The 25,872-nt window shown below is 39.8% G+C and overlaps 1 protein-coding gene across 4 annotated transcripts in view; it reads left to right on the plus strand.

Annotated features, from left to right (window-relative positions):
- The window catches only part of HDAC9 (histone deacetylase 9), an 847,690-nt gene that overhangs the window by 663,376 nt on the left and 158,442 nt on the right, over positions 1-25,872 (plus strand). For all 4 annotated transcript variants that reach the window (XM_081102525.1, XM_081102526.1, XM_081102528.1 and 1 more), the window contains 2 exons: positions 19,782-19,837; positions 20,082-20,169. In XM_081102525.1, the coding sequence (XP_080958651.1) occupies positions 19,782-19,837; positions 20,082-20,169 (144 nt within the window). The remainder of the gene's footprint in view (positions 1-19,781; positions 19,838-20,081; positions 20,170-25,872) is intronic.

Genomic DNA, 25,872 nt, shown 5'->3' on the forward strand with positions numbered 1-25,872 from the left:
GATATCTTTAGGTGATACCTGTTGACTGAGTGTTCAAGTATTCTGCAGTACAGTATTTTATCCTCGTGTTCCTATTCAATTCCAGAAAGAATTCCAGGTCTAGATTTTATATGTTTACATATGGAATTAACAACAAAGAGAATACACAGCATTTCTTACAGACTTGGGAAATTGAGCACAAGTGGATAAAGTCTAGCGTTTGTCAATCATAGATCCCTAAGATGGTATCATTTCATCCTCTCTTAAAGACTGACATGGTAGGGCAAACCAACTATTCATGAGGTGAAGTAGACCTAATGCACTTTTATTTCTAAAGTAGAGGCCTGGCACACCTAATTCCTGTGCAGGAACGGTCCCTAGGCCTAGCCTGCTATCAGGGTCATCTTCCCCAGCTGCCGGCAGCCAGCCCCGCCACCCACCCAGGTTCCCAGTTTGCCATTGGGCGATCGGAGCCTGCAGGCCGGGGTAGGGGCCAAGAGGTCAGCTATTCCACCCACTCACTGGCCCCACCCCCGCTGCGGTCGCCCTCTGTGTGTGGGGTGACCAGCGGGGTGGGGGCTTTAGCCTGGTGCTGTCTGCACCCCTGGGTCCCCATTCACCATCAGGCAATGGGAGCCTGCTGGCCAGGGAAAGGGACCCAGAGGTGGTCAATGCACCTCATAGTGACTGGTCGAGCGGTCATTCGGCTGTTATGGTCACTGGGCTTTTATTATATAGGATAAGATTTTATTGCGAAAAATTAAAGCTTAGAAATCATGTGGTACTGTTTTTCATCACAGATATCGGTGTAGCTGAAGAGGAGGACTTCAGAATGTAACAAAAATCTGCAGTTACTGTTTAATAGGAGCTTTCAGTGGGAGCTGGTACAGTCATCCCCTCTGGCCCAGTTTCTCTTCCTGTGGTTTCAGTTACCTGCAGTCAACTGCGGTCCAAAAATACTAAATGGAAAATTCTGAACAGAAACAATTGAGAAATTGTGCACCATGGGAGTGGCGAGAAGACACCTCGCGCTGCCCTGCTCCTTCCTGCACAGGATGGGGACCATCCCTTTGGGCAGCATGCCCATGCAGTGCTCGCTCCCCACCTGTTAGTCACTTAGCCATCGGGGCAATCGGGTCCACTGTCCTGGCATCGCAGTGCTTTTGTTCACGTGACCCTTATTTTACTTAATAATGGCCTCCAAGTGCAAGAGTAGTGATGCTGGCTATTCAGACATGCCAAAGAGAAGCATAAAGTGCTTCCTTTAAGTAAAAAGGTGAGCACAGCACAGTAAGATATTTTGAGGGGAAGAGAGCGAACATTCACATAACTGTTTGCTACTACAGTATATTGTTATAATTATCCTTTTTTTTAAGTTATAGTGTTAATCTCTTACTATGTTTAATTTATAAGTGGATTATAAACTATGTCATAAGTATATGCACATAGGAAAAAACAATATGCAGAGGGATTGGTACTATGCAGTTTCAGACTCCACTGGGGTCTTGGAATGTGTCCCGCACGGATAAGAGGGGGACTACCATTTAAGGTATGTTGACCAAATGATTAGCTGTATCGTATCCATAACAGTCAACTCTAGATAGCAGGTTATTTAACAGGTCATTTACAATGCTGCTATGCCTGGGCCATTCCTGAAAAGTAGAACCAGAGACAATTGTATAGGCTCCTACAAGGTCAATGAGTGGGGAAAGCAAGGAGAAGGAGTCAATATCTGTTTCTCTTTCTATGCTCCTGAGTTGGTTTCTGATCATCTCCTCCAATTCATTAGCAGAATGTAGGGGAGGGGAATAGCATTCACTCATCTTTTATTTATGATCTGACCTTAAAATTTTAACATCCAGTGATATGAACAGAGACACTGGACAATTGCCACTGAAGAATTTTCAGTTTTGTTAGCCAACAGAATCTCATACCACTATGATGAGTGTAACCGACACCGTTTGGAAGGGAAGCAAAGTTCAGTCAAGTTCAAATGAACCACCATTGGCATTCCACAAGATGCTAGAGGACTTTGATGGACATTTTGCCTTATTCAACTTTACATGAATGGGGGGAGGGGAATTCTTATGAACAAAGTACTTAATGTAGCAAGATGAGCAGTATTATTTATATTATATATCTTTTTACAACAAATATCATTACCCCGACCCAACCAAAAAGCAAAAAGAATAAACAAAGAAAAACCCATACAACAACTAAAAACAAAACAAAACAGGGTTCAACAGAAGACAACACAATCATTTCAAGCCATGATTTTTAAAAACAAAATTTTATTATAATAGGAGAACATTAGGATCTTCTATCTAATTAAATATTTAAAAGCATTGTCTTTACCAAGTTTCTGACTTCTTAACCTCTGCACAACTTACTATAAAGAACCAGAAGTTTATTACTATGATTTTTTAAAAATGTGCCAAATCAGCTAAAGCATGCTTTATTTTCATTGCTCTTTTGCGCTATCAAGAGGTAAAAGACTTCATTCTTGGCAAGCACATTCAGTGAGACGTTAGAAAGGGCACTTAGGAGAAAACTGATTTGTTAGAAGGTAAATTGTGCTCTTCTTGGGTTCTGGCTGTTTTCTGCACTTCTTTATAGGAGTACCAAATAGCTTGTGTACCAATATACCTGATATAGTTATCATTGAATATCAACTTAGCTTAAAATATGCCCTGTTCTTCAAAACGTATATTTCCAGTTCTTTTTTTAAAAAGCAATCTATATGTATGTAGGTAAAGAAATACTTCTTGAAATCATTTTCAAAATTGATAATGCATCAGTATGAATCAGAGGTACCTCCTATTTTGGCTTCCAGTGAAATATTTAAAGCACTTAAGTCATTGCACATGACATTCCAATTCAGCAAATGTATTGGAAGTAATAACTCAACCATCACATCTTTACTTGGAAATGCATGCTGTAGAGTTTTTCCATGCTGTGCTTGGTTTTATACATATTTCATTGAGGATTGATACTTTAATACATTCAGAAATACTTTAGTGGTAGTACTTAGCATTGGGAGGTAAATGGCTGAGCTCTAAATTAGCAATGCACTAAAAGAGAAATTTTAAAAACAGAATTCCAATCAACTGGTCTGACATGTTCAATTACTCTTTGGATTGTATGAAGTTATATATAAAACATTTTCAACAGGACAGATTTCTTTGTTTTTATTCTTGCAGCTTCCCAAACTAGAGTTACATTTTACAAGTTAACTTAAAAGCTAAAAGTTAATCAACTACTGCTAACAAAGTAACACAGTCTCTTGTCAGTTTATTACACGGACTTTCTATATGCAGTTATGCTTTCATAAAGAATAAATCAATCAAAATTAGTAAGTGGCTACCGGGCCTACTGGATATTATAAGTAGTTTAAACTCTAGTTCATCGCTTAATATTTTAAGAGTTTATAAATAATCTTTGCTTTTCTCTTTCTAGATTCTGTATATATTGCCTGATTCTGTTATACAATGTATACATGTTCTTGACTTTCTACATCTCTCTCATAAGTGGTGATTAGGCCATGGTTATCATGATTTCTGAAACCTAAATTACTCTCTATAAGTTGGAATTAGTAATGCTTCTTATTATCCATTGAATACCCACTTGACCATGGGGATGTTAGAAAAATGAAGATATGCATTTCTGCTGTCCATGAAACTATCTTAATGAATGTCACAACTAAAATAATCAGATTCTTTTCCACTTGTCTAATTTTCAGTTTCCGTCAGTGCCATGACAATAAACAGAGTTTATGGAGAGGAATCTGAACTTTGGTCAGGTGAAGTAAAAAGTGAACTTTTAAAGTGCTTCTAGTGATGTGCTTAGTGCCTATTCTTTACTTTCCTGGGGAGGGTTTGACTACGGAATTCACAAATATATTTGACATTTTGGTAAAGTTGACTAGAAAATGAAAATGTCATCAGTTATGCAAATAGTCAGACTCGTCTAGAATGACTAAACTCCTTTCCTTCTCATTCAAATTCATCTTTTTTTTTTTCTTTCTTTTTTTTTTTTTGCTAATCCTCAACCAAGGATATTTTTCCATTGATTCTCAGGAAGAATGGAAGAAAGAGGGAAAGACAGCGAGAAACCTTGATATGAGAGAAATACATCGTTTGGTTGCCTCCTGCACGTGCCCCAACCAGGGCCCATGCAGGGGAGGAGCCTGCAACCAAGGTACATGCCCTTGACTGGAATGGAACCCAGGACCCTTTTGTCCCCAGGCTGAAGCTCTATCCACTGAGCCAAACTGGATAGGGCCAAACTCATTTTTACATACAAAGTCCTACTCCCTTCCTTGGATGCCACCTGGCTGTATATGAGGAGCAGATCGTCTCTTGCATTAGCCCTTAGGACATCAAAAAATACATCCTTGTCTTGAGGAGAAACATCCATAACACTAATGTAGCCAACAACGACAAAAATAAGAATGTGAGCATACTCAGTACTTTAAATATTGTTACTCTTAGTGATGGAAAAATACTGCCGGAAGTCTGTGATTAGTGATATTCGTGACTAAAGAGAATCGAAACCTTAAAAGACCTTTCATAAATTAGAATAGTAAGATAAAAATTACATCATCATTAAATTGATATAAATTCACAGAAAAGTACGTTGGTATGCATTTGCTTAGATTAACTGCTTGGTCTTCATGACTTTGAAAAAAATATAAAGCAGAGTGTATGGAGTAAAGTAGAAGAAAATTAAAATTGTGTGGGATCATTTCTAGGTTTTACTACTAAAGTTTGAGATGTTCACAGATTAAAAGAGGAAACATCCTACGTACTCTAAACTTTAAGAAAACAATATTTTTTACAAAAGTAAAATAATTATTAGCATTAGATGAGAAAATAAGCTGAGCCATTGTCCTTTATTATGATATATAAGTTTTTATATAGCTTGTGAAGCTAGTAGATTATTGTTATTTTAAAAGACAGAAAATTATCTATTTAAAAACATTCCTTGAATAGTCTTGAGACAAGGACAATTTTGGTTCACGTGATATCATATACAATAAATCTTTAAACATGACATTAAAGGGTACAGAAAATTACAAAACAAATTCCTTGTCAAGAGGTCCAAAATCCAGTGTAAAAATCAGATTATTCTGTAATAATAATAATATCTTATTTTAAAGCACTTTCCACAATAGTTCATTGAATAAAAGACCCCATGAACTGTAAGGACTAGAGAGTTTTATGTCTAAGAAAGAAGATGCTAGGAAGTCTAAGAGGCAACCGCCCACAAAAAAGCTGGCCTGCAAAAGCTGGGACCCTTGAGAGAAGGCAGGCAGCCAAGGTCAGAGGGAAGGAGTGGCCACAGGAAGAAGAGCCGAGGAGCATCTATTCACATCTATTTTATTCTTTCCCGATCTCTGGCTGTGTGCCATGCACTATGTAAGTGTAGATGATAAAACCAAGTCATAAAGTGGTGACCCCACTCTGGGAAGTAGGGGTGTGGACAGAAATCATAAACCACAATAATTGATAATAAAACAAATAAATCAGTTGCAGTGACCAGTATATCATTACAAACTAAGACACATTCTCAGAAATGAGGGTCAGCAGATCTTTAAGAGCATAAACAGAGGAACCTGCTCGGGACCGGCCGAGGCTCAGAGAACCCTGTGGAAGTGATGTTGGGATGGAAATGGGCAGAGAAGGAGGTGTTATCCAGGTGAAAGGAGGGGAGAGCTAAGTGGAGAACATTCCTCATTGAGCTAGGAGCATGTGCAAAGGCTGGAGTGGAGGAAACACACTGGATAGTGGTACAAGGTGAAGCTTAAGAAGTGGGCAGAGGCTGGGTTGAGTAGTGCGGCCAGTCTTAAATGCTGGTTTTTATTAAATGCACCTGCTGACGGTGCCAGCCTGTCTGGGATAGAATCCCAGCACTGTCACTTGCTGGTCATAAACTTTAAGCGAGTTCTTTAATCTTCCTGTGACTGGATTGTTTCATTTATGAAATGAGGATAATATTATCTGCCCTCAGATGTTGTTAGGATTAAAGGGGTAAAACACATTAGAGCTTATTATTTATCACATTATTTTTTGCAAATATGATTGTTATGTATTATATGTTACATTGTAGCATAGTACAGAGGTGGGCAAACGTAGGTTTACAGTTGTGAGCATACAAAGACACAGTTTATTTTTGTATATTTATTATATTTTTTATACAAAAACTGTAAACCTACTTTTGCCATACCATGTATGATACTGTTATTTTGATTTTTTTAAAAACATTTTTTATTGATTTAAGAGAGGAAGGTGAGGGAGAGATAGAAACATTAATGATGAGAGCGAATCATTGAGTGGCTGCCTCCTGCACAACCCCGACTGGGGATTGAGCCCACAACCCAGGCATGTGACCAAAACCATGACCTCCTGGTTCATAGGTCGACTCTCAACAGCTGAGCCCCACCAGCTGGGCTTGATTTGTTTTTATGAAGAGGAGATGCTTATATGTTTTTACTCTGGTGGCAACAATCCAATCTAGGAAAACACTGATGGTACCAGAGAGAGAGGGGAAACTGTAGGTGAGGTGTCCTTGAATCGGTCAGAGGGGGTGCCATTAAATACTCAGGGGAATTAATGATTCTTAGGATCAGGGAATGGTGGGGAAAGAAGGGTAGATTTTATTATGGAAAGATGAGGAATTTTTATTCTAATTGCTTTTATTTTCTAAGTGGAATATAAAGCAAAGTCATCAGCAAGGGGTAAAGATTGAACAAGGGTTAATTTGAAAAAAGAGAAGATAGAAATACTCTACTGAAAGAAGAGTTAATTAACTACAAAATACAGTGTGATTTCTGGATGTCCTAAAGAGCCTACTTGAGGTTTGTAATCATGAAATTAAAGGAAGACTGGCTATGTTCTATATATATATATATATATATATATATCTACACTAATAAAAGAGAAAAATGGTAATTGGCATACGACGATACCCTTTTCATTGGCTAATCAGGGCTATATGCAAATTAACTGCCAACTATGATTGGCAGTTAACTGCCAACTAAGATTGGCAGTTAACTGCCAACTAAGATTGGCAGTTAACTGCCAACAAGATGGCGGCTAATTTGCATATGTAGGCACAATGCAGGGAGGTGAAAGGGAAAGCAGGAAGAAGCCCCCTGCCACTGACAGTGATCGGAAACCCCGGGGGGAGCTAAGAGCTGGGGGGCAGGGCAAAGGCGGCCCTGGGGCCGCCTTTGCCCTGCCCCCCAGCCATGATTGGAGAATCAGGTGCCTTTTCCGCCCTGGCCAGTGATAGCAGGAAGTAGGGGTGGAGCCATCGATGGGAGCTGGGCACGGTCGAAGCTGGCAGTCCCAGGAGCTAGGGGTCCCTTGCCTGGGCCTAAAGCGAAGCCCACGATTGCGGGGCCACTGCAGCTGCGGGTCCCCGCTGCCCGGGCCGGACGCCTAGGCCAGAGGCGTTAGGCCTGGGCAGGGGCGGAGCCTGCAACCGTGGGGAGCTGGGGGTCCCCTGCCCATGCCTGACACCTCTGCCGGAGGCCTCAGGCCTGGTCAAGGGGCGGCCGATCCGGTGATTGGTGATCGGAGGGTGATGAGGGTCAACTCCTCTGGCCGAGGCATCAGGCCTGGGCGGGGGGCTGAGCCAGGGATTGGGGGGATATGATGGTCCCCTTGCCCAGGCCTGAAGCCTGGGTCAGAGGTGTCAGGCTTGGGCGGGGGGTGGAGCAAGCAATCAGAGGGAGATGGGGGTCCCCTGCCCAGGCATGATTCCTAGGCCAGAGGCCTCAGGCCTGGGCGGGGGCCAGAGCCAGTGATTGGGGGGAGATGGGGGTCCCCTGTCCAAGCCTGACACCTCTGGCGGAGGCGTCAGGCCTGGGCAAGGGGCCGATCAGGTGATCAGAGGGTGATGGGGGTCTACACCTCTGGCCGAGGCATCAGGCCTGGGCAAGGGGCAGAGCCAGCAATCGGAGGGGTCTGAGGAGGCATCAGGCCTGGGCTGAGGGCAGAACCAGTGATGGGGGGAAATGAGGGTCCCCTGCCCAGGCCTGACGCCTCTGTCAGAGGCGTCAGGCCTGGGCAAGGGGCTGATCCTGCGATTGGAGGGTGATGGGGGTCAACGCCTGAGGGCTCCCAGTATGTGAGAGGGGGCAGGCTGGGCTGAGGGACACTCCCCCCCCCCCCCAGTGCAGGAATTTCGTGTACCGGGCCCCTAGTGTATATATATATATATGCTTAGGTGAAGGAACAGAGCAGATGTGAGTTGTTCTTAATCAGTGTTGCAATTTTACCAGGGAAAAATGTTGAAGGAAGAAAGGGACAAAGTGACTGAAAGTATGTTGTGGACCAGAGGTTTGTGTCCACCCAAATTTATATGTTGAAGCCCCATTTGGAGATAGGGTCTGTGTGAAAGTGATAAAGGCCATAAGGGTGGGACCCTAACCTGATAGGGTTGGTGTTTTTATAAGAAGAGTAAGAGACACCAGACTGTCCTCCTGCCTCCTACCTCTCCCTCTCCATTTCCCTCTCCCTCTCCCAGTTTTGCAAATGCATCAGAAGAAAGGCCACGTGGGGACTCCAAGGAGAAGGCAAACATCTGCAAACCAGGAAGAGTGCACTGGACCTCCATCTCAACTTCCAGCCTCCAGAACTAGAGAAATAAGTGTATGTCATTTATGCCACCCGGCCTGTGGTATTTCATTATGGTAGCCAGAGCAGACATGAAAGACCGGAGGTGTATACTGGAGGGGAAAAGGGACAGGGTGTCTGAAAGTGCATGCAAGGATGTGAATACACGGGACCCTCTAAGTCCAAAGAGGAGGGAAGTGAACATGGTGGTGAGGTAAATGACAGTAAAAGTTAAGTAAGATCAATTGATTGAAAGTCTTAAGGCATTAGCTGGAAAATAGAATAGTAGGAAAGATAGATGTTTGACATTGAATTATGGAGGAGTTGTTTTACTGGTAACGGTAAGGTCAAGGAGTATGACTGTAAACAGAAGACAAATTTATTGAAGGTGAGAAGTCAGAGAACTGAGAAATCAGGGTATTGAATGAAGTGTTCATGTGGACATTGAAATCACTAAGAGTAAATACTGGGAGCTGATGGAAAGAAAGACAGAAATCCAGGAGGCAAAATATTCAAGGGGTGGGTATAGATATAAGTACATGGATTTGAGTGGCATTTGGAAGCAACATCAACAGGAATTGGTCATGAATTAAAATGAGATGGAGGAAAGCCAGGGAGAGGGGCCATTAAGGATAACTCGGGATAATGGGCTCCTGACTTCAGAGAGTGGATGAATCATGGTAACTTTGGTAAGTTAGAGAAGGCTGGGAAAAGATATGTTGAATTTGAAGTGATTTGGGGATATCCAAGTACAAATATTGAATACATGGGCTGATATTTTGGTCTGGTGCTCAGTGGAGTGTTCATCCTGGAAATAGATATCTCTGGAGTATCTGATGATAAGTGGTAATTGAATACATGAGAGTGGTGGCATTGCCTAGGAAGTAAGGGTAGAAAGAAAAGAGAAGTCTAAGACGATGTCTTGAATAACTTCAGTACTTAATGAGCAGGCTGAGGAGTATGGGCCTTCAAGGGACACTGATTGGGAAGGGGAAAGAGAGATAAGGAAAGCAGGAGGATATGCAGTCACAGAAGCCAAGAGAAGGGCGTTTAAAATGGAAAGTGTAGCTAATATATGTTGAAAGTTAATGAGGAGCCAAATAGGCTGAGACCATAAAAATATCATTGGATTCGGTGACATGGAGGCCATTGGTGACCTTAGTAAAACTTCTTTAGTGGACTAATGGATGTGGAGGAGAAAGCAGAGACTGGTGACTAAGTCAGAGGAGATGAAAAGGAGAAATGAAAAAGCAAGGTAGACCAACCTTTGAAGAATGTTGGTTGCTAAAGGGGATGAAAAGAGTGGTACTTGGAGGGATCAATGGGACTAAGGATGAATATATATATATATATATATATATATATATATATATATAATTTTTTGTATATATGTATATATTTGTAGTGTCTTGGTTAATATATAATTTTATTTTCAAGATGGCAGAAACTTGAGCATATTTAAATCTTTTTTTTTAAATATATTTTATTGATTTTTTACAGAGAGGAAGGGAGAAGGATAGAGAGTTAGAAACATCGATGAGAGAGAAACATCGATCAGCTGCCTCCTGCACACTCCCTACTGCGGATGTGCCCGCAACCAAGGTACATGCCTGCCAGGGCCAGCCTGACAGGGTTGAGCCGGGCTGAGGCAGGGAGGTGGGAATTGAGAAAAGAAAGAAAGACAGGAAAGCGGGGTCGGGAGGACCCCAGTTCTCTTGATGAACTGAAGCAAGTTTATTAGCCACACAATCCTATTTATACACAACACACTGAATCGGAGGTCTGTCAAGAGGAATGTATTCTTTGTTCCTCTTAATCTCTAAGGGAGGGACACAGCAGAAGGACAAGTTCTCAGTACAGCATATCTCAGTAAATAGTTATAGACTTCTTGGCAAGCTATGAAAGGCTGTTCTCATTCTACAAATGTTACTCCCATTCTACTGATAATCGCCATCCAAACAAGTCTGGGAAAACTGTGTGGGTAAGGGTCCCAGCCTTGCTAGCGCCTGCAGGTGCAAGGACCTTGCCAGCTTACATCTGGCCCCCAACAGATCCCCCTTCTTTGTTTTTTAGGCGAAGTTCATGTTTCAGTGTCTGATAGTTTTTTTTATGTGTACATGTCAGCAGTAATATTTCAGTTCTGGATGGTGGACAAATGGTGGCAATGCAGGTCCGACCCTCTCTAGTTTGGTCCTGGGCAACTTGCAACGATGCACAGCTGCTGACTGCTAGCATGATAAGGTGTCTTCACCATCTTTATTTCTGGACTGCTTCTCTTCTCGTTGTCTCATGAGGCCACTGCTATTCTGTGGCTGGAGCAGTCCTGATAATTCCTCTCTGTTGCAGGAATCCACATGGTCTTGGAGTTGTTTTCTGAAAATATACAAACATATTCTCGACCAAAGGTTAATAAAGGAATCATATCTATTATTTAGACTTGGGATTCTTTTAATTTTTGTCCAAACGATTTTCCTTTGGCTTATTTTGACACCATGTATATTTTCATGGGTGTCTTCCTATTAGCATTATAAATGAAAAAATTAATTTTCAAGTAAAAATATTAAAGCAATTAAGGCATTTACTTAACAGGTTATCATTTACTTAACAGTTTATTATTCCACTATCCCTCCTTTTTTATTTTTTAATATTAGGAGGTTTTTGGAAATTATATAATGCAGTCTAGATAACTTTAAATTTTAATTTTTGTATAAAAATATGACTGCTTTAGGTTTATAGTATGTTAAGCAATTTGTCCATGAAATGAAAATTTTGGCTAATACTTTATGAATAATTACGTATATTAATTAGTAAAATTTAATTAATCTGAAAACTTGACTATTATTTTACTGTTAAATTTAATACTTTAATAACAATCTTAGTTTATACTGTAAATATTAATGGAAAGGATTATTTTGCATCCTTGAGAAGGCCCTGAGCATTCCTTGTGTTAAGCTAGATTTATATGCAGGGTAGTTGCTGTTAGCCAAGTCTCTGTTATCTGGGTACCGATTTCGGCTGGTTTAAGTCTCTTTCTGTTATCTGGGTCCCGATCTGAGCTGGGCATGGGAAGCGCAGCAGCCATGGGGTCAGGAGACCTCCCTCAGAAGGGGCAAGTGTTCAAGCCCCTGCATAATTGGGGTGGTGAGGATCTCTGCCCCACCTCTGTTGACCCCCAAGTTCTCCCCTGAGGCCCCCTGCGACTGTGCCTGTCTTAGGTTGCCCCTCCCAGAGGGGTCTTACCCGTCGTTGACTAACCAGCCATCCTCCGGGGCCAAGCAGGGTGATGTGAGGTTTAGTTCTGTCTCCTTGGTAGCGTATGCCCCTGTGGCCTCCATGCCCAGTAACTGCCTTTGGATCCCCTCGCCTGCTGGCGGGGCCCCGGCATTGATCATGGGGAACCCAGATTTCTTCTCTAGAGAGGGCCCAGCTTACACCATTGGGCAAGAGACAGATCCATGGTACCAGCCACCATGAGGCTTCAACCTCAGTATGAACAGAGAGCTTAGGTAACAGCTGTGGACAATTGGAAGAGAGACCCCTTTTGGTAAAAAGGGTCAAGAGAGGTCAATATAGAATGCTTAAGTGCCTTCCCAGGGGGCCTTCCACACAGTGGAAGTGATTAAATCCTTTTATGTTCTTATTAAATTGCTGCCAAACAATTAGTTTGTAAGCTTGTTTGGAATAAATGTTAATATGCTGTTGTAAAATATTAATAATTATTAATGAGCTTTTGTTATTTTAAATTATATCTTAAAATTCTACTGCTGTATTTTAAGAAATATTAAATAAGATAACTTGTTTTGCCCTTTCTTAGAGGCAAAAACTTAAAATATATATTTATTAATATTTATCTGATAAAGCTTTCTATGTGATTTTAAGTATATTAAATTGTCTTTATTAAAAAATCATTCAAGAAAAGAGAATAAACTTTTGAAAACATTCTAGGGCCCATGAAATGTCCTAAAGTCATTCCTTGATTATAGTTTAGAAATCTAACGTAAAAAACTATTAAATATATATGTGTATATATAATTTAAAGATTATATACCTTTTATAATTATTAAGAGATATCAATTAAATTAAAACTGTTCTTTGTATTTAAAAATTTTGGTTGGGATTATAGAATTTATCCTCTTTTTTTCAATTAGATAAATGTTGAAATTTTATTATAATTATATGATTTCTCCCAATTTATGTAACCAGAACTTTAGACTCTTAGCTGGCAAGTTAAATATTTAGTATTTCTTAATCAGTAACATTTTTAAGAATAAACTTCAAAAATACATGACATAATCAAATAGATTTAATTCTGTCCTCTAGATTTTTTGTGAGGGACATTTAGATTAATATTTTAGCATTCTGTTATTTTAGAATATTTAATTTAATTTAGTAAACTCCTAAGCCTTGGGGTGCCATTCACTGAAAACAGGTAACTATTAAAATACAAATTAGTTACATTCTTTCTATTAAGGATGGGAAACTGAGTAGCAAGCCTCTTTTTTAAAGTTGTCACTGGCAGGAAATTTTTGGCCTACCTGCTCTGTTGGGGGAAGGGAGGCTAGCCCTTCCTCTATTAGAAACTGCTTTGGGAAGCCAGCCTTAATTAAAGGGCGTAGCCGTCTTTTACCTGGGCTACTTAGATTTTTATAATTAATATATTTTAATAATTCTTGAGATTTAAATTCAATTTATTATTTTAAGGCATATTCTTTAGTAAATTCTTTTAATAGAGACAATTTTACTAACTTTACTTTTTGGCCTTGAAATTAACCTTTTAATATTCTTTATTAGTATTTAAAAACTGTTCTTTATTATGGAAATGCCAATCCTGCTGCTAGAATCTAGCCAGCATCTTTTTTTCTTTGGGTTAAATTTTGCCATCTTTCTTAGGAAATAATCAGTCTTGGGTTTTATTTTGTATATTTGTAAAGAGATTTTAGCTTGAAACTCTATCTAAATGTCCAAAATCAGACAATGCGCGCCTTAGTTTCAAGCCAGTTTTCTCTTTACACGTGTACAGAAATCCCAGACGCATTTTTAAATTTCAGATCCGGTGGCATTTGCTGTAGCTGTATTGGAAATGCAAAGAAATCATCATTTCTTCTCTATGTGGGAGGTTTTAAATCTAATGATATTTTGTTTATTTCAGTAGGCAAGGGCAGCACCCAGGACAGACAGAATGTCTTATTCCTATGGATCCAAGGCCCAGCCCGGCACTCCCGGGGGCTGCTCGGAATAGCTCTTGTATCTGTTTTGCTCTCTGGGGCGGGCTGGGTGCTGTGCAGCCTGCTGGCCTTGAGACGGCATAGGGACAGGAGGGTAAATAGACAATGTCCCTGTTATTTGCTGTGTCTGGGCTGGCCCCTTTTGGTAGTTTCCCGACTGGTGTTGAGGCAAAGAATGTCCCTGGATATCTGTCTTAGATTTACACTCATTTGCCCAATGTTTTCCTTTTTTACATTTAGGGCATAGTCCAGGTTGTTTGGGACCTCTGCCATTTCCTTTATTAACCCCTTTATTAGAAGGACACTGTTTTGCCATGTGTCCTGTTCCTCCACAAGTGTAACACTTGTATGTTTGACTTTTCCCTGTGCTAAATTGTTGCTGAAGAATTCCTTCAATGGTGGTTCCCTTTAATGCAGCCGCAATGGCAACTCCTTGTATATATGAGGGGCCAATATCTGCGCAAATGCGGATATAATCTGAGAGAGTCCCCTGTCTTTGATAGGGCCGCAGTGCAGCTTGGCAGGCAGTGTTGGCGTTTTCATATGCCAACTGTTTAACTATTAACATGCCAGCCTCTCCATCCACCACTACTCGGCCAACAGCCTGTAATAGCCGAGAGACAAAATCCTGATACTTTTCATCTGGCCCTTGAATAATTTTTGAGAGCTCCTCTGTTTTCTGACCAGAGGTGGGTAACTTTTTCCAGGCTCTGATCCCAGCTCCATTAATCTGTCCATAAGCTTCCTGGGGGTATTGAATTTGATTGTGGGTATCAGCATAGACTCCTTCACCTACCAGCATTTCATAAGAAATATTAATCTGGGCCGCTCGATTACGAGAAGCTTGTTCCTTAGCCTTTTCATCATATTCTGATTTCCACAAGAGATAATCCCCTCCTGATAAACAAGCCTTGGCAATAGCTCTCCAATCATTAGGTGGGAGAGCCTCTTCGGCCATAGTTTCCAAGATGGTTAAAGTATAAGGGGAAGTGGGCCCATACTGAGCACAGGCTGTTTTTAACTCTTTTAAGGTTTTAAAAGGAAGCGGGTCATAAGCACGCTCACGCTGTCCCGTGTGAGGATTTACCCGTTCCATAACAGGGAAGGCATGAATGCCCAATTCCTCACCACACTTCCGTGCCTCCTGCAAGGCCATCTGGAGAGGGGAAAGTGGAACTGGTGCTGCACAAGGCAGCGGAGAGCGGCGGGAACGGCCCCCGCGGCTTCTCTTTTTCTTGCTAAGAAGCTTTAATGTTTCTAAAAAGGATTCCAACACATCCTCTATATCACTGCCCTCTTTAGTTCCAGCAGAAAAATATTCTTCCTCCTCTTTTGCCTGAACAATACCTGTATTATCATCATGACAAAGAGCAGCAGCTTCCTCAAAATCCTCCTCATCTTGAGGAGTTAAATTGTCTTTAAAAGTTACATTATTTCTTTTTAATATACTGTCTTTTTTAGACCCCTGTTTTGTGCTATCACGCTGCTTCTCCTTTTTTTCTGGCTTAAGAGACGGTTGATTATGGTCATGCCTGGGATCTAAATAATCCCGTATTAAATTGGATAAGGAAATGCAGACCTCCTGAATGAATTTTAAAAAATTTTCTACTTGCTTGTCATTAATCTTAGTTCCTCTACTATTGAGCATAAACTTTAGCATTTGGCCATAAAAGGCATTTTCTCTAGATTCTAATTGCCCCATGCTTTACTCCCGATTATCAAAAAATTGCTCCTCCGTTACCTTAACGAGTGCACTCTTTATCCGGAGGAGATCCTCACGTCGTCTCTCCAAGCCCGACGGAGTTCCTCACCTTCTTTTTCCCAGTTCCTCAGTCCCTGTTCGGGCGCCAGATCTGCCAGGGCCAGCCTGACAGGGTTGAGCCGGGCTGAGGCAGGGAGGTGGGAATTGAGAAAAGAAAGAAAGACAGGAAAGCGGGGTCGGGAGGACCCCAGTTCTCTTGATGAACTGAAGCAAGTTTATTAGCCACACAATCCTATTTATACACAACACACTGAATCGGAGGTCTGTCAAGAGGAATGTATTCTTTGTTCCTCTTAATCTCTAAGGGAGGGACACAGCAGAAGGACAAGTTCTCAGTACAGCATATCTCAGTAAATAGTTATAGACTTCTTGGCAAGCTATGAAAGGCTGTTCTCATTCTACAAATGTTACTCCCATTCTACTGATAATCGCCATCCAAACAAGTCTGGGAAAACTGTGTGGGTAAGGGTCCCAGCCTTGCTAGCCCCTGCAGGTGCAAGGACCTTGCCAGCTTACATCTGGCCCCCAACACATGCCCTTGACCAGAATCGAACCTGGGACCCTTGAGTCCGTAGGCCAACGCTCTATCCACTGAGCCAAACCAGTCAGGGCTAAATCTTAATGAAATATATATAATTGGGAACTTAGCATAAATTATAGTGGAAAGGTAGGAGGGAATGGAATCTTAACTGCAAGTGATGGGATAGATACTAGTGTAACAGGTGGGAAAGGGAGCGGGCTGGCCCAGGGTACAGTCTGTCATCTTATTGTGTTGTGCCTTCTTTCTTCCTGTGCGATCTAATCCTTTTTTATAAGAGAGTATTATTGGGGTGGGTGGGTGCAGTGGGGTTTATGCTCTCAAAGCAGCTGTGAGGAACAAGGAGAACACCAGCCCCATCTTCTGCTGCAGGCAGGTGTGTGAGGTGTTGGAGAAGAAGGAGCTACCACTTGAGCAGGTAGATCATAGGAGAAGCAGCCTTGCCAGGTTTCAGCTAAGGAAAGGGGGTATTCAGAAAAGACATGGAAAAGGTAGGGGAGTTTACCATTTCTGAGAGCACAATGGAAGGTTTAGGTGGCTCATGATGACTGAGAAAAGGTTTGTTATTGGCAAAAAGAAGACACTTTTCAACCCCAAATGAAGCAGGTTCAGAAGCATTTGAGCAGAATGGTGGTGGTTACTGTGGAAGATTATAAAGTGAAAGGCAGACCCTTTCTTTGTTCAAGGAATTTGACTGTACGAGCAAAAAGGAAGATGGAATTAGATTCTATTTGTTTGTTCTCTATAATCCAACTAATTACCTATATGATTTCATTTCCATTTTGTTCTTTAACATGATCTTTATTTATATGGATTTCTTGTACATAAGATTTTCCAAAATCCTTTCTTCTGAGCCATTGTTCATGCTTTCCCTCCTGCCCAGAAGACCCTACACATCATTTTTCAGCCTTTTTGAGCACACTTTCCCTAAGACCCATTAAAATCTACCTCTCCACTTCCTCTTTGTTTTATGCTTTTTTTTTCATTGTGAAATAATCTTTGTTGTAAAACCATTTGGAAAAGTCATGAAATTAGCAATTAAAGATAACCCACATAGTACTGTCATTTAGATATATCATACTGTATATATTATTTTTTAACACTAATACTCCTAAAAACTGATAAGTACTTCTGTTCACTAAATATTTATAATAACAGAATTTTAATGACTGCCTAATTTTCTGTGGTATAGATGTAGCATAATTCATATAAACATTCTTCTATTATTAGTTAACTTAGATAATTCTCATTTTTCCTATTGTAAATAAAACATTATCTTTTACATAAATACTTGTCTACAGTTAATAATACCTTTAGGGCAAAAATCCTTTAGGTAGATTACTTATTCTTATATTACGTATATAGTCAAAGGATATATAAATATTTTTAAAGGCTCTAGATACCTAGGGGTGGGTTATTTTCCAGAAAGGCAATAATAAATTATCCTTCTATAAGCAGCACTGATGAGTCTATAAGGCGCAACTCCATTGTCAGCTTAGTGTATTGTTTAAAATTCCAGTTTCCTGGTTTGGAAAAAAAAAAGTCTTTCTATTGGGCTTCTCATCTGCTTTTATTTGATTACTAATATAAGTTGAATATTTTTTCTTGTGGTTATTAATCACTGAATTTTTTTCTTTTTATTGTCTAGTCATGCCCTTTACCCATAAAACATAGTATTTTAAGTCAAATAGTACAATATAATTATTAATGTTAATCCTATATAATAAAAGGGTAATATGCAAATCAACTGAACAGCGGAATGACCAGTTGCTATGACACGCACTGACCACCAGGGGGCAGACGCTCAATGCAGGAGCTGCCCCCTGGTGGTCAGTGTGCTCCCACAGGGAAGCCAGAAGCTGGGCTGATGGCTGGCGAGTGCAGGAGTGGTGCCCACCTCTGTGGCAGCACTAAGGATGTCTGATGACCTGCTTAGGCCCACTCCCCACAGGGACATCCCCCAAGGGCTCCCAGACTGCGAAAGGGCACAGGCCGGGCTGAGGGACCCTCCCCCCCACACGAGTGCACGAATGTCGTGCACTGGGCCTCTAGTCTAATTATAAGATTGTTACATGCTAATTATATTGGCTTTATTATATTTGTTGTTATTTTCACCGTTTCCCCCAATAAAATATATTGCACCTACCTGAATCTTTACTGAATTCGCCATTCTCAGAAGCCCTTTAATTTCTTTCATATTTATCATATATATCAGAGAGATAGGAAGTATCTTAATAAGAAGAATAGGGAATGTATCACCACTTGTAGATTAATCATTGATTTGGTGTTATTTGACTTCTAATTTGCTTCTGAGTTAATCAGTATATATGTGCTCATCAAAATATATAACAAATTAACTTGTGTGTTGATTACCAAAACATTCTAGAAGAATGTATGTATACTTAAAGTCCTAGGTCAGTGATGGCGAACCTATGACACGCGTGTCAGAGGTGACACGTGAACTCATTTTTTTGGTTGATTTTTCTTTGTTAAATGGCATTTAAATTTATAAAATGAATATCAAAAATATAAATCTTTGTTTTACTATGGTTGCAAATATCAAAACATTTCTGTATGTGACACGGCACCAGAGTTAAGTTAGGGTTTTTCAAAAGGCTGACACGCCGAGCTCAAAAGGTTTGCCATCACTGTCCTAGGGAATAGATAATTTTTCCTGATATTATCTTTGTGTTTGTAGCAAGATTTGGAAAAATTATCCCTGGGCTCTAGTAAAATTATTTCAAAAGTTTTAGGATTGTATATTAAAGAAACATTTTCTTTTGAGCAAGTTACTTGAATCATAGTTAAGTGAAAGGTGGTGTGAACCACCTGATAAATGATTTTCTTTTCACGTCAAGCAACCCAACTTTCCTGAGCATGCCAGCTCTGCAAGGATTTATAGACCCCTGCCTTCCTTCATGCTGGAGTTCCCTCGGCTTCCCGTGTGACGCATTCCAACGCCTTCATCTGGAGGTTAAGGCATTCCTTGATCAGGGATAGATCTGATTGCTACTCAGCCCTGGAATTCTTTATAAAATTCCAGAACGTGGGCTAGAAATTGACTTAGAGAATCCAATAAAGTTGCAAGTCTTGGCAGTCATCCAAGCCAAATTTATAGACTGGAAGAAATATGGGCTCTCCATTGTTCTCCTTTTCACCTTTCTGGGGTTTCTTTTGTGTGTATGTGAGTGTGTGAATGTAAATCTATCATTTCGCTGACACTGGAGTGGAAAGAACCATTGAGGGAATCCAGCGAAAGAATTTTCACTTTGGATCTTCCCTGGTTTTTCCGAACTTTGACCCAAACCTGCACCAAGAGTGACTTTCTTCTCCCTCTGTGGGATGTTGGTGTCGTAAAATAAGAAGTTGTTCTGAAAATGTATTATGCTAGTCTAACAGCTGACCTGCACATTTGCCAGCTAGGTACAACCCCCAAATCCCTTGGCTCTGGGGGAGCCTCCTTCTTGAAGTACAATCGGAGAAAATGTGGCCGTTTATATTATTTCTGTTCGTTTTAGGAAATGGTAATGGGGCAAGAAAACAAGTTCTGAAACCTCCACCGACTTCGGTCTTTGTGTGCCTGATGATCTGTGGTACATGGAGATCCAAGCAGTCCTCCCGTATCTGATCGTTGGAAACTTATCTTGTTCTTACAGAATGGCTTTGCTGTTGTGAGGCCCCCAGGCCATCACGCTGAAGAATCCACAGCCATGTAAGTACCAGGGACTGTTGCCCATCTCCGAGCGCCACGGTTCCTGGCAGTCACCTGCCCCGTGCATGTCTCTGAAGCCTCTAATTGTTAGCAGATGGAATGAAAAATCTTGCGAGGTACTCCCAGAAGCAGATTTATGGCTTCAGAGATCATATAGCATTTTTAAAAATGCTCTGAACATTATTTATAATGGTTTTCCCGGCTGATTTGCTTTCTTATTTCTCTGTTCTTCTCTATTCCGCAGGGGGTTCTGCTTTTTTAATTCAGTTGCAATTACCGCCAAATACTTGAGAGACCAACTAAATATAAGCAAGATATTGATTGTAGATCTGGTATGTATTCCTGGCCAGAGCTGCATTTTCAATGACTCCAGATAAAAGGGAATGCATTTGTATTTCTCTGTTAGGTTGTCTTGCTTTTAGCACTTGCAAACAACTGAAGGGCGGGTTTCCTTTGAATGTGGAAACTCATTAAATTCAGGATTGCAGTTCTGAAACCATAAACATTCACGTTTCACTTTCATGGTGTTAACTGCAATTTAATGAGAAGAAGGCGCAGATCAGGGCAACTTTTATGATCCTTAAATGAATTGATACTTCCACAGTTAAAATAACCCAACAGAACCTGAATTTACTTTTCCCTACAGAATATAGACTTTAAGCAGTCAGATATGCTGGAAAGAATGCTGTTGCTTTGGTAACCAATTGGCCACTTCCCTTGGTTAGCAATCATGTTGCTTGTTGTGCAACAGTGGTATTATTAAAACAAGTCAGCATGTCATTCTTTCTGAAAAGAGTTCGGATCACGGATGCCAGTTTGGGATGACTCCCGGCAGGGACCCCGAGTGATTAAAAGTCACAGGCATTAGATTAGTCTTGCATTTTAACATGATCCATTCTTACACAATACAGTTATAATTTGTTTAACAAATGGTTTGTTTAAATGCAGATGACACTTGGCATGTTGTCTATAGTATATTCATGAATAATGAGCTGGAGATCTGCCCCATACAAAAGGACCAGCCCAGGAAAGGGCGAAGGAGAGCTGACTGGTGATTTATGAGCCCCGTTTTCGGTTTGCCTCCAGTTCACGAGGAGGTGTAATAGGTTGTCTGACAAAGCATAGACAGGAAATGAACCCTGGCATCCAAAGCGAACCTGCTACATCTGCACTTAATTAATTTTTGCAGGTGATAAAAGATTTAAAGGCAAAATATGTTAAAAGTTTTTTTGAAGTGCAAGGCTTAATAGTCTAAATCTTGTTCATATCTGCACTCATAATTAAATCTTATTGGTAAGTCGTGGCCTCCCCGTCCAGCCCTCCGATTCAGTTAAGCAGGCACACCAAAGGGTTGAGAGCACAAACAAAGCCATGTGAAGAAATACTCAGTTAAGTTAAAACGAAGATAAAAGGAATGGCAGGCTGATAAACATTTCTAGTGCTCGGTAAGAATTAACCTTTTCCACGTACAGTAACGGAGCCTTACTGCAGCCGCTCTGGTGCTGAGATATTGAAAGCTAACTTTGTATGGTATTTTCCAGCTATGCTTAAGTTTCGATGTAGGTCATAGTTCACCATTAAAGAAATGTGTTGAAGGCCTAGATATACTACAGCAGCAAGGTCTTAAAACTTAACAAAAAGGAAGGCATCAGTAGCCATTTTCCCATGTATAGACAAAGTGACATTTGAAATAATAATTATTGGCTTGCGTATTTATAAGAGAGCAAATTAAAAAATAGCCTTCTAATACTGTTAAGTTCTGTTAGAAAGATAAGCAGAAAACTTGAAGGGAGGATGGCAGATGAAGACCAAGGATTGTGGGAAAATTTTTCTAAGTTTTCTAAATTTATCCAAATCATGGGGGAAGAAGATTGGTAAACCGTTTATCCTATCCTTGAGAATCTTCTACTATTACTTCCCAAGGGATCTCCTCTGCTACCATTTTCTGGTTCTATGAAGATGATCAATAACTGTTGAGTCCCTGTGAAAACACATTTGTGACATCCAAACTCTAAAGTAATGCATTTTGCAATGGACTTAAAAGCTAACCTGTTAGGTTACGATAGATGGATATTTTGCACCTTGGAGGATTGGTCTGTAAAGTTTTATTTTGTACATTAATATAAGGATAAAACACTGCTGGAGATAATTCTGTCTGATTTATAAATAAATTGCTTGGTAGCTCCAATCCTGTAAGATTACTGGCCTTTGATTGTGAATTAGCTCCATTATCCAATGATAAAGGATACTGGTGTCCCAGCAGGCTGTAGTAGAGAGGTTTTTTGTTTCAAATTCTCTAAATATATGAAGTTCTGTCCAAAGGGTTGCCTCTGAGATCACCACCAGCCTGACTTTCAAGGCGTCCAAATCCTGCAGCTGCAGGGATACTTTGAGGAAATTCCCCTGTTCCTCCCAGCTGCTGAGAAGGAAGTTTTAAAGTGCCACGTGGCTCAGAGACATCCGTTCTCCCTGGCTGACAGGTCTGTCCTGTAAGCTAGCACAAGAGAAGAAGGGAAGTTCTCCAGTGGCAAAAGAACTTCATTTCTGACTTCCCAAAGTCACTCATTTTTAGCTCAGCAGTATGAGCTGGCTCCTCAAATTCTTGGACCACCAGAAGACAAAGCTACCCTCTCGTCCAGCAGCTAGTTTCTGCATTTTTACCTGCCTAGTAAAGTGAGAGTCAGAGGTCTAATTCTCCTCCTTTGGGGGCCACAGCCAAGTTCAGAGGCATTGAGTGTCTGAGGCAGGGATGATTCTCATTGATCTGTGGAGTGTATTCAATCCAGTTCTCCCTCTGGGGAAGATTCCAGAAACATTCAGATTGGTGAGGAGAGGAAGCAGGTATACTTGCTTTTCAATTCACAAGAGACTGGTCACTGCGTTCAATGTTGAAACTGTTCTAGAAGTATGATTTGCCTGCATGACTCAGGTAGCGTTTATTTAATGTGACCTTGTTTTTGAATATAATGTGTTTGGGGCTTTCTTTTTCTTTAATGTATTTTTATTGATTTCAGAGAGGAAAGGAGAGTGAGAGAGAGAAATAGAAACATCAATGATGAGAGAGAACCATTGATCTGCTGCCTCGGGCACACCCATTATGGGCGATTGAGCCAGTAGCCCAGGCATGTACCCTTGATCAGAATCGAAACCGGGACCCTTCAGTCCGCAGGCCGACACTCTACCCACTGAGCCAAACCAACAAGGGCTGGTTTATAAAAGTCACTTCAAATGTCAAAATGGGGCATTTCCATATTCATCAAGCATCAAACTTGACCAAAGAATTGTCACAAGTGCTAATACTAAGTACTTATAAGTGATAACTTTAGTTAATAGAATATATGATTTATTCAAAGCTATTTTAACATTTTAATACGACATATTGGTCCTAAATTCTTACATAAAGTAAATTTTTGCAGTATATTTTTGAGCATTAAGATATTGAAATAATTTTCAGCATTTTCAAGAAAGTCTGATACAGTATATAAGGTTTATTTTTTAGGCTTTTAATGATTCAATTACTTTCATTATTATAATACAATCATCAATGATTTTCTTATATTAGTCTAGTGTATAAAATCCTCAGATCATACCTGAGCGCTTATTACCTTATATGAATATTTTGCATCAAAGAAAGTTGAAACATTATATATATATATATATATATATATATATATATATACACACATATATATATATATTCACGGTTATATTATGTTGTTAACCAAAACAAAAGACATATTTGTTCTTACCTTTATCTCTTAGTGTTTTGAATATGAAATTGAGAATTATCTAAGTATTTTTAAAATACATTTGTGTATTTCAAGAAAAAAATGTCTGTTGAATCCTTTTTCTGCTGTGGACAAAACTATATTTCTTATTCAGAAATGTATACAATAATAAGTGCCCAACACATTTTTCAAGAACAAATGATTTTATATCTAAGATAGATAATTATCTTTTATTTGACATTCTTAAAGAAACTTTTACAACACCACTAAAGAAACAAAAGTAATCAAGACAATATATTTTTGGTGTTCAAAAGTATGGATGCATTTCGGCCCAGAGGAACAGTTTTCTTACAATACTACTAATAATGAAAAATTCTATCATGTAGTAGAAATGCAAACATTCAGTTGTTTTTCAAGTTCTTTTTTGTTCATCTAGGTATCCAGTAGCAATCTCAAAAGACATTTGGCTGAAACTTTTTCATTTTTGTTCACATAAAAGAAAATAGTTTTGCTATCTCCCCCTTCCTTTCTTTTGAACATTCAGAAATCTAGGAATGATATATTTTCAGTAAGCTATTTGTTTTCCTGATATGTATGCGTTGAGCTAGAATAAGTTTCTGGAATGATGCACATCTTCCCCAATGGTTTGTGATTCCCTAATTGATTTGGATTCATGTACTACATAAAGGGAGAGAGGACTAGTATATGTTTACAGTGTGGAGAGCAAGCTCAGTGCAGGCTTTCCGGACCGCCACAGGGAGGCTTTGGTGGTGTCTAGTGAGGGAGTTCTGGGCTGGAGGTTGAAGTGGAGACAAGTTATATGAATGTCAATAAGGAGCAATAATGACCACCAATCTTACTTCACAGGTTTGCTAAGAGGATCAAAGAGATAATGAATGTAAGTTAACAATATAATGGTTATGAGTTTGGCCTTTGGAGTAAGAGGTGGATTCAAGACCAGTCCTGCAACTTTTTCTCTATATAGCCTTAGTAAATTATTGTGAAACTCTCTGAGTCTCAGTTTACTTTTTTCAGAAATTAGCAATTGTTTTATTTACTAATTTAAAATACCATGGGAATAATACCATATGCATCATAAGGTTAAGTAAGTCATGCAAGGTATTTAATGTAGTGCCTGACCCCAAAATTGTAGGAATCACTGTTGAAAATAGTATGATTCTTACTGATATAAAATTTAGTACTATGTAAGGATATAGTTATGAGTGACCAAAAATTTTTATAAGAGAACTTGAAACTATACATGTTGCATACACATATAACAGTAATATTATATTGAATACAGATATATAGATTGTTCACTTTTAAGAGTCATCTATTTTATTTTTGTTCAGGAGGTATTAGGATGTATATTAATTGGAGTATTTTAGTGAAGACATGCTAAAAAATGCTACTAGTTTCATTTTTCCCATTTCTTTGACGATTCCAGCATATATCTATATCATAAAACAATTTTAAAAAAGAACTGTTAAGTTTTGAATTGTTATCATTTACAAATGTTTGGAGAATTTTTTATCTATTAAAATGACAAGGGTTTTTTGCTGTCTTGTTTTTGGGAGAGGGAATGGTGTAGGGAAAGAAAAAAGAAGAGGAAGGAGGCTGGGAAGAGAGCCATGCTATAATATTAAAATTAGGCACATTGGACAAGATTGCATAAAGCCCCATGCCATCTTTCTGCTTCAGACCAAATGATTTAATAGCTAATGAGCTCATGCTCCTGTGCCTTTGACTTGCCGTCACGATTTTACCAAAATAAAGTATGAAGTCCTTTTTGCATCTGGCATCTCTTTTGAAGTGATTCTAACTGCTGAGGGATTGCTAACTGAACTGAACGCTTCAAGAAAGCCAATTTACTCAGCTGGTTGCAAAGCCTTTGACCTTAATGGTGGGACTTGGCAAATCAATGCATACACGCATGTTTAGTGTTCTGTCAAGAATTGCAAAAATGCTCTGTAAGCCATAGATCCTTCTGCAAAATACTAGTTTGTAGTTTAAACATTAGTCTTTCTTCAGAGGCCAATGAGGCTAGTTAATTAAGCCTGAGGGGTTATGAACTGTTGGCAGTTAATAAGTCATAAAATTCCTCCATAAAACAGGATGCGAGATTCCATCACCGAAGCAAAGAGTACAAAGGGCCGGTGTATAAATATCTAATTGTACCAAAGGACTGGGCTTTCTCAATGACTGCTCATCTGGAGTCTCCAGGGCATGTTCGCTGTGGTTTCCTGATTTTTAGAAGCCAGTTTAAAAAATGAGTGCATTAAAGGGTAATTTGCCTGAAAGTTCAGG

This window comes from Myotis nattereri (assembly GCF_964212035.1).
Source record: "Myotis nattereri genome assembly, chromosome: 11".
NCBI lineage: Eukaryota > Metazoa > Chordata > Mammalia > Chiroptera > Vespertilionidae > Myotis > Myotis nattereri.